The 14521-nt window shown below is 38.5% G+C and overlaps 1 protein-coding gene across 2 annotated transcripts in view; it reads left to right on the forward strand.

Annotated features, from left to right (window-relative positions):
* LOC148364134 (inter-alpha-trypsin inhibitor heavy chain H3-like) overlaps positions 1-10334 on the forward strand; it is a 35334-nt gene extending 25000 nt beyond the window's left edge. Inside the window, exons 19-26 of one of the 2 annotated variants that reach the window (XM_088338234.1) lie at positions 1933-1992; positions 3699-3731; positions 3802-3849; positions 3920-4033; positions 5802-5973; positions 8392-8540; positions 9996-10080; positions 10158-10334. In XM_088338234.1, coding sequence (XP_088194360.1) covers positions 1933-1992; positions 3699-3731; positions 3802-3849; positions 3920-4033; positions 5802-5973; positions 8392-8540; positions 9996-10080; positions 10158-10272 — 776 coding nt within the window. In that variant the 3' untranslated portion in view covers positions 10273-10334. The remainder of the gene's footprint in view (positions 1-1932; positions 1993-3698; positions 3732-3801; positions 3850-3919; positions 4034-5801; positions 5974-8391; positions 8541-9995; positions 10081-10157) is intronic. The other variant, XM_088338235.1, reaches the window with a different exon arrangement.
* Positions 10335-14521: the final 4187 nt, after the last annotated feature.

Here is a 14521-nt window from a genome sequence, read left to right on the forward strand (position 1 = left end):
TTGACATTTCTTTTCAAGATAATAAAATAAAAATGATGCCATAGCTTGAAATCTTGATCTTCATGGGATTGTGTCTTGTGCGGTTATGATTTCTACAGCCCGGTGCCGAGATTTGCATCCCCTCGCTACTACAACCACTTTTACCTTGTTTTATTTCACTTTTAGGGAATGTAATGGCGAACATATAACCAAAACCACTTCGTCTTGCATCTGTTAGGAATGTAATACAACTTAAACCATTCCGTCTTTGTTTTTGTTGTGAACGTAATCGAACGGTAAATCCCCCCCCCTCGCGTGAACGCGCATTCTGCTGCGCTTCCAACAAAGCGATCGTATTCTATATAAAACGCTTATTAAAACAATAAAGCGAGCTAATTATAACAATTGGGAGATCCTAGTCTATATAACGCGTTTATTTAAACAATAAAGTGCGATCGTATTCTACAAAATGCGTTTGTTAACGCGGATGAAAAAGTCAAAAGCGATTGCAGCAGAATGCGCGTTCACGTGAGGGGGTGGGGGTGTTGCGTAGGAGTCGGATTTGGGCACAACACCGGCTCGGGAGCTTTTATACCCGTGGTCCACACGAGAAAATGACGCAGAAATGACGCGATGAGGAAGCGGAACAGTCGCCGGCGTCTGTTTTGCGGGCATACCACCGATGAACAGCGGGTTGGCCAATTTTGCGCATTTTCCATCGCGGGCAACCACGGTAAAAAAAAAACTGCAAAATTTTAGCCGTGATTTAGCCGCAAACGGCTGTGTGACCGGCCCCTTAGTCCTCAGTTGGAAATGTAATACAACTTAAACCATTCCGTCTTTGTTTTTGTTGTGAACGTAATCGAACGGTAAATCCTCCCCCACTCGCGTGAACGCGCATTCTGCTGCGCTTCCAACGAAAGCGATTGTATTCTATATAAAACGCTTATTAAAACTATAAAGCAAGCTAATTATAACAATTGGGAGATCCTAGTCTATATAACGCGTTTATTTAAACAATAAAGCGCGATCATATTCTACAAATTGCAAAAGTCACCAATGTCAATGTACGCTTCCCACAAAAGCGATCGCAGCAGAATGCGCGTTCACGCGAGGGGGTGGGGGGTGGGGTGGATGTGTTGCGTAGGAGTCGGATTTGGGCACAACACTGGCTCGGGAGCTTTTATACCCGTGGTCCACACGAGAAAATGACGCAGAAATGACACGATGAGGAAGCGGAACAGTCGCCGGCGTGTTTTGCGGGCATACCACCGATGAACAGCGGGTTGGCCAATTTTGCGCATTTTCCATCGCGGGCAACCACGGGCTAAAAAAAAACGCAAAATTTTAGCCGTGATTCAGCCGCAAATGTCTGTGTGACCGGCCCCTAAAAAACACAATGCGGCAACTATTTACTCACAGCAAGACGGAATATGTAGGATAAATAACAAAGATTGTAAACTGCACGAGCAGTAGATTTTCATTCTCTCTTTTTTTCATGCCCACTTGATCCTTGAGTTTCCTCTCTTCTATATTGTCAGTCCCTCCATGCATACTTTCACGATTATACAGTGCCGTAAAAAAAATAATTTCCCCCCTTCCTGAATTCTGTGTTTGTTTTGCATATTAGTCACTCGCAAAAGATTCAGATCATCAAACCAATTTTAATATCACACAACCCAACGAAATACAAACTGCAGTTTCCAGATGTTGATTCCAAATATTAAGAAACTAAAAAATTACACCTACGACCGTTTTGTGATATTCGTTGTATACCGGATGTTACCCATAATTGACAAATTTACGTTTTTCCGTACAGATTTTCTTGTACGTCGTACACATCTTAAAATGCATAATAAACGTACTTTGTACGGCAAAAACGTACAGGTTGACAGGTATGCGGTTTCCAGCATCAATAACAAATTGTGACATATTTTGTTTATCGATTTCCAGCCTCCCAGCCATTGAGGCCAGCACCCTTGCCCGACATTGAAGCAGACTTTACCATGACAAGTAAGAAGAATTAGGTCACCTTGTTTGATGATTGGTAATCAAAAGTCATATGATGATTGTTTAATGGTCGTACTCGTTTCGGTTGGGAGAATAATAGTCATACCGGCTTGTAATTAGGACAAGGTTGTCCAATCGCCCCACACTTGTCGCAAATTAGCCTCACCCGTCATAAGAAAATTTTGGACAGCACTCGGTGTCGGGTGATTTTCCTTTCCACCTTCGTTTTCCAACATCACCTTTTTTCAGGTCATCCTGCTTTCTATGGTTTGTTTTCATCCTGCTTTCTGAGGTTTGTTTTTTGTTCAGACAGTTTTAATGTAGTTTTTGACCATTCTTTTGTGACTCTGTGCATACGTTGTGATTAAACACCATCATTCTTTACCACACACATGATTGCATTTTGACACAAGGTGAACAAACCGTTTACTATACCTGTAAATATTTTATTCTAATACTGTGACTACTCTCTTGATGACTGTTTAGCCAATCAGAATTCATAGCTTGGGATTACTGTGACAAGTTTCAGTGGTGGGGCGTGTATTTCACACCTAGGCCTTCATTAGTGTTACGTTTGAATTAATCAAACCCTTAATAAAACATTTACTGCAGCCACAGTGGTGACACAAAAATATTCTTATAAAATTGCACTATTGTGTGGAGATGTATCCAAAATTTATTTATATTTGTGCACAAAACCCAACCTCCTTTTTTTTCCTAAAGAAGATTTTAATTACTCTGCCAAACAGATTCTCTGTGCGTTTCAGTTCTATCAAGAAGTTCTTTTCTATCGCCATTAATGCTAATCCTGAGAGTCTAGCGTGTCCTGTCGTATTTCCGGCATACAGTTTTATTCCATTTAGGGCTGAAAATACCAATTTGGATTCAACAGTGGACACAGGGAGGTTTTTCTTCACCTTTAAGTAAAATTGTCATTACTGCCCCCTAGCCATCCCAGCCAAATCATAGTCAAGGCGACGGTGTCGCAAACTCAAAATCTGAGGTTTAAGCAACAGCCTTATCGACACTTATGTTATGCCTCAGGACAACTGATTATTTATGGTAAATATATACTTAACATCAGTTGATTCAGACTTCATTTCAGGTTCTCAGAGAAGGCGTTGCAGGCCCTGACAGCCCACCACTGCTAGTTTGGCCCTCATAAGTTTCCTTGGCTTTGGCCCTTTGCTTTGGCCCTTTGTTTTGTACTACGGCGGTGGGGGAAATGTTTTATAATTTTCAACAGTCACCAATATTAGCGGTTAGCTTAAACATTTGCGCCAACAACCATTGAGAACAATAGCATTAGCAAGTAGCATCTGCGAATCGGCAAATAACATTTTAATAATAATAATAATAATAATAATTTCCTTTGTATTGTCATTCTTTGTAAGAACGAAATTTCGATACACCTGACTCGTTGTAGCGAGCCGATGCAGCCGCAGCCAACAGAGGACGCCGCCATTTTACCAATGTTATAAGTCTTAGGTATGACTCGGCCGAGGCGCGAACCAGCGACCTCCCAGTCTCAAAGCGGGCGCCTTACCATCTAGGCTACTGAGCTGGTATTTAAGCTAACATTAGCGCTGCTTAGCAAAGATCATAAAGCTAATTCAAAGTGTGTATCTGTCGGCAAACTGAAACCCAGTCGGATAATCAATATCGAGTTAAATAAGCGTGGAAAAGATCTCCTTTGTTTATATTTGCAGGGAATGTACACGTCGTGGACACGTTCAGTCCTGGTAAGAGTACGAACCAATCGGGTCACTTAGTGTTATGTTTGCACATTGTTCTTGTTTTTCACCTCTACAGCTGTGGTGGAACCTCCCCATCGACCCGTCGTGGAGTCATCGCGTCCTGGTAAGAGTACAAACCAATCGAGTCACTTAGTATTATGTTTGCACATTGTTCTTGTTTTTCACCTCTACAGCTGTGGTGGAACCTCCCATTCGGTTTTTGCTTCAGGCGGAGAGTCAATCACTTCCTCTGTGTTTTGATATTCCTTCCAGTAGTCAACTTCAACTCCTTCTCCTCCCCAGTCTAGGTCAGTTGCTCATGTGGATATCTTCATTGTCAAAACAGAATATGGCTGCACGATTTCGGGGAAAAAAACCTAAATGCGATTTTTCAGACTTAAATTGCTATTTCCATGAGATTTTCCATTTTAGAAAGAACTTCATTTTGTGCTAGGTTTTTGTTTTTTGGGTGAACATAAACATAGTGACATGCAAACATAAATTAAGATGATGTACTAAGAGACAGAGAGTATCCAACTGTAACAAAATAACTAGATCTACAAATAAAAACAGCGACCACGACTTTTGCAAGGACTCATTAAAATACAATTTACAAATGTAGCCGTTTTACCTGGTTATTGGCTCCAAATCGTCAGTTTCATGGGTAATGGATCTGGTGTTGGTGACTTGCCATGTTCTGCAGTGGTGGCTTAAAAGTTGTACAAATGGTCTTTATTTTGATTATACACAAGGACAAATAAATTAGAGAGCTATTCCTTTCAGTGTAAGAGAACAATTTAGATAGAGGCTGGCAAGCTACACGCTTGCATCGGGTAGCCGCGTCTTCTGCAAGGTCTTTGTGATGATTGAAAAACAACAGTCACAAATGTAGTGGTTTTCCCCAAGTAGTAGCTCCAAGTCGTCTGTTTTATGGATAATGAATCCAGGCGTTGGTGACTAGCCACGTTCTGCAACGGTTGCTTAAGAGTTGTTAGCCTAGTCGTTACCTATCCTTCTGACGTCGCCACAGTCCATTCCTGGACACGATAGTAATCCAGGGAGCACCTGCTGGTGATCAGCTTTTCTTTGCGCTTTTCTGACTTACTTCGGAGTCTGATTTAATTAATTAATTAATTTTCAATGTAATGGGCCACTAAAGCTACGATCTATGGTGTTTGTTATGGCATCCATCCGTGCTTTTGATTGGCCGGCAGAAACCTGACATATCACTCAAATAACAAACTGGAATATGAATCCTTTAAAAAAAACGCAGTGTTCTGCGGTTACACTATCACACGACGTCAAATCGCGATATCGATTCGATTTCGGTTAATCGTGCAGCCCTAATACGAAGCATGCATGACGTGAACGGATCTTTGAATAAGTGTGACCATTTAAACCAGTGGTTCTCGACTGGTCCGACTTCATCCCACTCTTATTAAAAGCCGTGACCCATATTAGGAAAAAAATTCGACCTCACAAAGAAAATATTTCGCCATTTAAACCAAAGAGAGCAAAAGAACAAATGACCAGCGATAACAGAGTGACTTGAAGTAATAATATCCCCAGGGACAGTGTGAATTATTTATTGACTCCTTGTGATAAAAAAGACTTTTTAGTAAAATATATGTATGAGCCACAATGAGCTGCAGTTTCAAATATGTCCCCTGGAGGTCACTAAAGCCAGGTGCAACTCACAAACCACCCAACATACCATCTTGAGGCACAATAGTCAATTTACGATTTACAATTTATAAACAATGAATATGTTTCTGAAGAACATGCCACCTGACTACGTACGATAATCTTTTTTTTACCGATCATTTTCTGAAGTGTGAAATGTCGGGCGGTATCTCATAATTGTAGGACATTATCGCCATCTTCTGTTAAGGAGTGTAATTATCCTCAAGTTCTTGTTTTCTTTTCGAAGCAATTGTTTGTCAAGGAGAAGGCTCGCGACCCCTCTGAAAACGGGTCTGTAAACCACTTTTGGGTCACGACCCACCAGTTGAGAAACATCTATTTGAATTCTATCTATTTCTTTTTTGTGTGCCTTTTGTTGTTTGGATTCTGTAGATCTCGATGTGAAAGGTGCGTTGGATGGATCTAAAGGCTTCAACAAGATCGTGGTGTACTTGCGATCGAAAGAGTTTATTCATGTACACTTGGGAGGTTTCTTCTACAATGACGGGAGTACCGTGCATAGGTTCCAGTGGCGGACGGGACACCAGAACTTGGCTGTTCAAAGGTGACTTTCGCAGTTAGCTCTTGGTAAATGTAGCAGATTTAGGAAGAACAAAATCATTGTTTTTTTATTTTTTAAGTCTACCGATAAAATCCCGAATCTGATACCTCGGCGATACGCGCGAGAAAAATATAATAAAGCCCTATTTGTATTTTTCATTAATTTCTTTAAAGAATATATATATATATATATATATATATATATATATATTCTGGTAAAATATTTTTAAATGGTAAAATATTTAAAAAATGCCCCCTCCCCAAATGGAGATGCTGAATGGTGTTTATATAGCGCTTTTCAAGTCACTGAAGACTTCCCAAAGCGCTTTACAATGTGCTTCACACTCATTCATTCACACAGACTCATTCACGGATAGCGGCGTCAGCCATGCAAGGCCCTTACCTGTTTATTGGGGACAACAACAGTAAATAAAATAACTACCAATACAACTAGGCAGCATGGCGGATGAGTGGTTGGCGCGTTTGAGGCAAATTTTTTGAGGTCATGAGATCACACCTTCCTGTGTGGAGTTTGCATGTTCTCCCCGTGCTTGCGTGGGTTTCCTCCTACATTGCAAAAACATGCATGTCAGGTGAGTTGGACGGTTATAGGGCAACACGGCGCTGAGTGTTTAGCGCGTCCGCGGCACAGTTCTGAGGTCATGGTAATAAACCTTCCTGTGTAGAGTTTGCATGTTCTCCCAGTGCTTGTGTGGGTTTCCTCCGGGCACTCCGGTTTCCTCCCCCATTCCAAAAACATGCATGTTAGATGTGTCCCTAGGTGTGAATGAGCGAGTGAGTTGTCTGTCTCTGTGTGCCTTGTGACTGACTGGTAACCGGTTCAGGGTGTCCCCTGCCCACTGTCCGGAGATGGCTGGGATGGACTCCCGCAACCCTACTGAGGATAAGCGGTCCAGATAAATGAATGAAGGGATAATACAACTGTGTTTTTGGATGCAAATACTATAGAAATAGAGCAATAATACTCCCACAGCAATATTACAAGAAATAAGTCTTTTTGGAATAGCAGCGATGATATGCATTCACGATTAAGCAAATGTGTATGATATATTTCTTTTTTTTAATCTCTAAATAAACCGATTAATCAAACAATTATAGCAATGTAATAAATGTATGTCCCTTTCTAAAGGGACATTGTGTATTATTTAGCGCCTTGAGAGGTAGAAAAAAGGCCCTTATAAAAAGAAGTGATATTGATTTAATAAATAAGCATTTACATGAAATATCATATAAAAGTGTATTTTTTTAAATACTCTTAGGTTGAGAAAATGGCACGTGCTAACCAGTCATCCAGTGTACCATTAAATAAATGTGTGGAAATGAATTAATTACTGAATAAAAGACGATATGACGATACATATAGGTAAACAGTGAAACCATATTTATACTCATACAATTTAGTATTTATCCATTAATACAAACGCTCTACAATGACATTTTTTTCTGTTAATGAATTGATAATAAAATTCATTCATAGATACATTTTTCTCTTTATTTCCACTGTTTTTCTTTTCAATACAAACAAAACTTCTCACATACCTATGTCATAGTTGCCATAGCGCCCAATTGGCCCCGCCCGTGTGGCGCCAGCTGCAGCTTGTTGACGGATTGGCTCCCTGACAGTATTTAAACTCTGTCTTGTCAGTCCCTTTGTCTGCGAATCTGTTTTCACACGGCAAGCCCCTTTTTCGCCTGTCCTGTTTTTTGCTCCTGTTTGTTTCCCGTTACGATCTGTTTTGATCTATATCACTTCTTCTCTCCCTTCCCGAATTACGACCTGTTTTGATCTCGACCACGTCTGTTCTCCCGTCCCGAATAACGATTCGTTTTTGATCTAGACCACCTCTACTCTCCTGCCCTGACTTTCGACTTGTTTCTGATCACGTTTCTGCTCTTCTATCCCGGCTACTGACCCGTTTTTTCCGCCCCCGACACCGCCATCGCTCGCCACGAAAGTGCCACTTCCGCGTTCAGAGCGACCTGCTCCCCGTGACCAACGATCACCAGATCGTGTGTGCACTCCTTTCCCTTCTTCCCAATAAAACTGTGAGAAACGTTACGCGAGTGGGTCCTGTCTCTGATCTGGTTTTGACAATCTATTTAGTTTTCACGGGTCCAATAATTTGTTGTTTTGATTTTTCCATACATTTTTCAGAAACACGTGTTTTTTTTAATTTTATTTTGTTTTTGATATAATTTTGTTATTTTGACAAACAAAACACTGGTTACTTTCTTACTCAAGACTTATTGTACCTAAATTGTAACTGATCAGTTAAGCTGATCAGTTACAATTTATTGCATCTGAAAAGGTGATCAATACAATATTGATATTATAATTATTGTCATTTTTTATTTTGTTTGCATCCAAGGATTGTAGAAATACTGTGTATGCATTTTTTAGTGCGACAATAATCAAACGGGACGTGGAAGTAGACATCACTATTGGAGAAACGCGCCTGATCGTATTGCTTCACGGAACGACCGGAGAAGAATTCCTTTGGCCGGTTTTAAAACATCATTCTTCAGATGATAATGCTCGAGGAATTTTAGGTGAGTTCTTTGCCATACTTGGACTATTCTTGCACTACAGTCACGTTCAACTGTGTTTTATCTTATTTTAATCTTATTGCCTTAACTCATCTTGAGTTAATCTTGTATTTTTACCTTTTAATATTCGTAATATTCTTTTATGTATACATGTATATCGTTTCTTAGATTTATTACGCTGGCAACTGTGTGGACAGCAAAGTAAGAATTTCATTTTGCAGGGAATCATGGTTCTTTACTGTGCATATGACTATAATCACTGTAGAGCAAATAAGCCCAGCACAAAATTGACTTCCAAGTAACTCAGAACTCTGGAATGGATGGAACGACTGCATCCCCTTTTGAACAATACCCCAACGTACCATTTCACCAGGTACCATAGTGAGATATGATAACATGAAGTTTGAATGTAATTAAAACATCCAAGGCTATGTATTGCTAAAATAATGTTCTCACCGTACGTAATTATGTCAATTGGCGGGGCATTCTCAAGTACAGAATATAACGCAAACTACTTCAATCACCGTAATCCAAATTATGGTGGTCTCAGATGTCTATGACCACGCCTAAAGAGGCATGACCTGGTCAAGCGTCCCTGGTCCATATATAAAGAGGAGCTGGTTGATAGATCGCCCTCTTTTTCTCCTTGATCCAAAGCAAGTCAACCACTTGATACAGTCGTGAGGGCCTGCACTGTGGCCTTGAGAAATATGTGTGCCGTATGTTGTGACCGTAAGGAGCACGAGACCAAATCTTTCCGTAACAAGTAAGGGGACTGTTCTAAATGTAACACCATGTTTGCTAGTTCTTGGGGTTTTTTTCTTTGAAAGGGAATCTCCCCAAATCGACCAGCATCATAGCGGAAAACTTTTTTATTTGTGCTAGTAACTTTCAGCAGTCAAAAACTCCCCTTTTATTTCCCTATGATTAATTCTCCGTGTTAATAATTTACTGTATGTATGCTGTTTTAATTGACCTGGTTCACTGAATCCATTTTTTTGGGATTAGTAATTCATATCAGAACTCAAAAGAACTTTATCAGTGTAGGAAATTCCAACATCCTTCAGATAAAAAAAAAAGATTTATGTTGGAGCACAAGCAACATTTAGAGGCAAATTTGTTTACTGACTGCAGTAAAGAATAATTTGTTTCAATCCTAAAAAAAAACTAAAGCTAGAAAAATCCCTACAACACTTTGAATTGAATTTTGTTTATTCTGTGGTTGGTTGGATGGATGGATCCCTTAACCACAAGGGTCCTAGGGGCCGCAGTTCCTGTGGTGTTTCTTGGGCAAATACAGCCTAGTGGCGCCAACACCTGGTCTCGAACCGGGGATGTTTCGCGTGTCGACACATTAAAAGAATTCACCAACCCTCCGAATGACTGTTCTTGTGTGATTTTCCCCGTTTTCTTGGTCAATATCATTGATGCTTTAATTGTTCCATGTTGTGTTTTTAGCAGTGAAGCCCGCCGTTTATGGAGAAGTGCAACTTCCGTCTTCCACGACACTGGAAAACAAAGACCAGCAAATAAGTGTTACTAGGTACTTTATTGTACGGTTGTATTTTATACGCTCTCTTCTACAATGTGTAAACGATTAATGTGCGCTATCCTATGTAGATCTTCGGCTGTCGACTACAGTTTTTCCCCAGCTGTGATCTTGCCCTGCTGGCTTCTTCCAGCTGAGTCAGCACTTCAATCGCCACTGTCCAATTTCACCGTCTCCTTTATATGATGAAAATCCAGGATTGTGCAAAATGGACATGACTCATGTCACAATAAACGGCTCCAAAACAATTGAGTTTATGCTTTTTTAAAATATTGGGATTGGCATTACCTTGTTAGTTTTGTTTCGGGAAAATAGAAAACTTGCAGTAAACATCAACCAACAAATCTACTTTAGAAACACTACACGCACATGAGGTCATCCCTCTTCCAGGATGACCAGGCTGCAATGGATGTTGCAATAACAAATAATACACAGATATAGTCAACAGGAAATATAGGTCATTTATTAGCTAGGGAATAGAAGTGTGTTTTAAGCCTAAATTTAAACAGTTCCACTGGGGTTGCAGATTGAATCTCAGGGGGCACAGCATTCCACAGCATTGGGGCCCGAATGGAGAACGCTCTCAAACCTACAGATCTCTTCTTGGCTCTGGAATCACTAATAGACGTTTTCAGAGCAAAGGCTCCGAACCAAAACACAGGAAATTAAATATTTTTCTATACTACTAAACAACTTTAATATACTACAAATATGCAATTCTTATTTTTATGGATATATTACAGAATACTACAGAAATACAAAAATTCTACAAATATACCATCAATTTCTATTATGGATATACAATGAAAGACTACATGAATGCATAAATACTATGAAAATACCACTATGGTGAAAAAAATACTGTAGAAATACTCCAAAACAATTAAAAAAATTAAACAAAAGTAATACTACCAAAATACAACAGAAAACAAACAACAGTAATTCTACAAAATTACTAGAAAGTTTCATCTGCAGAAATACTACAAAAATCAAACAGCAGTAACACTGAAAAAATACTACAGAAATACTACAAAAATTCAACTACAGTAATCCTACAAAAATACTATTATGGATAAACTACAAAAATACTTCTGCAGAAATAATACAAAAATACTATGAAAATGAAACTAGAGTAATAGTACAAAAATACTACAAAAATCAAACAACAGTAACACTACAAATATACTACAAAAATCTTACAAAAATTAACTACAGAAATACTACAAAAATACTACTATGGATAAAATACAAAAATACTTCTACAGAAGTACTACAAAATACTACGGAAATTAAACTACAGTAATACTAAAACAATACTACAAAAATCAAACAATAGTAACACAAAAAATACTACAGACATACTACAAAAAATAAACTACAGAAATACTACAAAAATACTACTATGGGTAAACTACAAAAAATACTATTGCAGAAATACTACAAAAATCTGACTGCAGAACTATTGCAAAAATACTACAAAAATCAAACAGTAACACCACAAAAATCTGACTGCTGAACTACTACAAAAATACTACTATGGATAAACCACAAAAAAATCTATTGCAGAAAAAACTACAAAAATGAAACTACAGTAACACTACAAATATACTACAGAAACACTACAAAAAAAACCTACAGAAATACTACAAAATTACTACTATGGATAAACTACAGAAATACTAGTGCAGAAATACTAGAAACATACTACAAAAATGAAACTAGAGTAGTACTACAAAAATACTACTGCAGAAATACTACAAAAATTCCACTGCAGAAATACTGCAAACATACGAAAATAAAACACAACTACAGTAATACTATTTAAAAAATGTCAAATTTAGTTTTTAAAACAGGGACCCAGTATATTACATTACCCAGTACTTTAATTGTAAGCGTTTCAAAACCAATGTTATAAAACAAATCTATTTAATCACAAATATAAACAAATATAAAATGTAGATGTCTGCTTTTATATTCATCAGTGCATGAAAAAAAATGGAGATATATCCAGAATTGGTTCCTTAGCCAAATGTTTCAACCCAATCCGGCCCCTGACTCTGAATATTGGGTTAGCATTAAATACACACACACACACCCTGAATCTATTTTGAAAAAAAATAGTTTCATAACTGCTGAGGCCTCGACAAATTTCTAACCTTAGTTTAGAGCACATCTCTTAAACTGGGGGCCAATTGCAACACTCAGGATAATAATTTATGTCCCTCCCCCTGGATGAAAAGGACAGTGTGTATTATTCAACCTCAGATGTCGCTACTTTCTGATGTGCAACCAAAAACGAGTGCTAAAAATCACAAAAATACAAACAATGGGGACTCAAAAGGCAAACTGTTTTCTTCAAAACAAATTTGTACAGCCTTTTGCAAAGTTTTGTCTTGTTTGGGTATCTGTAGCAGCAAGATGGCATCTTTCTCTAGGTGGGGCTCGTGTTATGTGAAATAAATGGAAATATCTCAACTAATGAGTAATTAAAAAATGCACAATAATATGATACAATGAATGAAGCCCTAGAAGACTATGGACTAATTTATTACAGATACATTTTTTCATATTATATTCACTTCTTTTTCATTTTAGATCTTATTTTGTGTAAAAAAAATTGAGAAAGTAATTTTTTTTAATCTTCATCTTTTTAACTTTTTTGTGGAAACCTGATTCGGCCCAACCTCACCCAAACCCAAGCTCCAGTGCCCCCCAAGTCAAGTCAGGTCATGTTAATTTGTATATTCCTGAATCACAAGAACTCTGCATAGACAACATACATCAATTTATAAATATACATATGGTCCTCAGCTGTGTTTTTCTTTAGGCGTTCCTTGAAAAACTGATTCAATGACGTCTGCTTTGCACAATCCGTCAGAAATGTATGAGGCAGACATGATAATGAGCGATGGCCCGACCAGTCAAAACCTTTTCTGGGTGATTCCTATCCACAAATTATTTTCCAAAATGTCTTTAATATGGGCTAATGGAATAATGGCTGCATCCTTCTGCTTGCGGTCTCTGAACTCTTCCTGCACGGCAGAGTGTGTTTTCAACCATAATTCTATCATTGCTTGCTTTGTTTTGATGGACAGAAATAACTTGAATTTGAGACCCCTGGTTTAGAGTGTCTAATATTTTTGTTTATTATGATTATAATTTGCAAATTAAACAAAATCTTCCTTACCCAGGGCATCATGGCGGCGCAGTGGTTAGCCCGTGTGCGACACAGTTCTGAGGTCATGTGATCGAACTTCCTGTGTGGAGTTTGCATGTTCTCCCCGTGCTTGCGTGGGTTTCCACCGGGCACTCCGGTTTCCTCCCACATTCCAAAAAAATGCATTTCAGGTTAATTGGCCGTCCCAAATTGTCCCTAGGTGTGAATGAGCGAGTGAGTTGTCTGTCTCTGTGTACCCTGCGACAGGCTAGCAACCCGGTCAGGGTGTCCCCTGCCCACTGCCCGAAGATAGCTGGGATGGGCTCCAGCACCCCCGCAACCCCACTGAGGATAAGCAGTGCAGATAATGGATGGATATACAGGGATAATATGTATTATTGTAAAATAAAGATTGTTGTTTTGCTGCTCCTACAGTCTGTGTATTCCACCAATGAAAATATATTTTCAATGTGTACTGCACTCAAAGCCGCCAATCAACTAGCAGACTACATTTATCTGTACCTGCAATTTTTTACATCATGCATTATTTCATTTAACAAGGTAATTAGCAAACATCGGCAAATAAAAACGCCATTTTGCACTTACAATTTTTCAATGCATATCAAATTTACAGTAATGTCCCTTGCTACTAGGTAATTTGAATACCCAATTAGCAGGGGATAATACTCTAGATAAATTGAATATATTTTTGCAAACATTATAATGTCACCCTTTGATGGTATGGAATTTAAAAAATTCAAATAACAATCTTATAATGCAAGAACAAAAATCCCTTCTAAGCTAGCCTTATTGCATTTTATGGTTTTAAAAATCAAACTAAGTGCCTAAAAACAAGGACCTTATATACTAATTTTCTCTAATTCTCATTTTCCCAAAGCATTTTGATTAAATTGATAAGCAACAATTAATAAACAAATAAAATCTGCATTTATATTCATTTATAAGTGCAAATGAGAAGAATTGTGTAGGTCCGGATCAGGGGCCTCAGACTTGGTCCCAGGGGCCATTTGCTGCCCCCAGGATGACAGTTTTAGGCCTTAATAAGAAAGTTAATGGGACAGCGTGAATTATTTCACCACTAGATGTTGTAGTGTTCTGTTATGCCACCAAAAACGAGTGCTAAAATTCCCGAGACTCAAAGTAACCATAAAACACAAATTTTTCTTTTATTTATTTTTTGCTCAGCCTTTCGCCAGGTTTGTAGTTTTCTGAGTACCCGTAGCAGCAAGATGACAAACAATCGTGTAATTTCCCTCT

The sequence above is a fragment of the Urocampus carinirostris genome, chromosome 6 (genome assembly GCF_059441175.1).
Source record: "Urocampus carinirostris isolate Australia breed hairy pipefish chromosome 6, RoL_Ucar_1.0, whole genome shotgun sequence".
Taxonomy (NCBI): Eukaryota; Metazoa; Chordata; class Actinopteri; order Syngnathiformes; family Syngnathidae; genus Urocampus; species Urocampus carinirostris.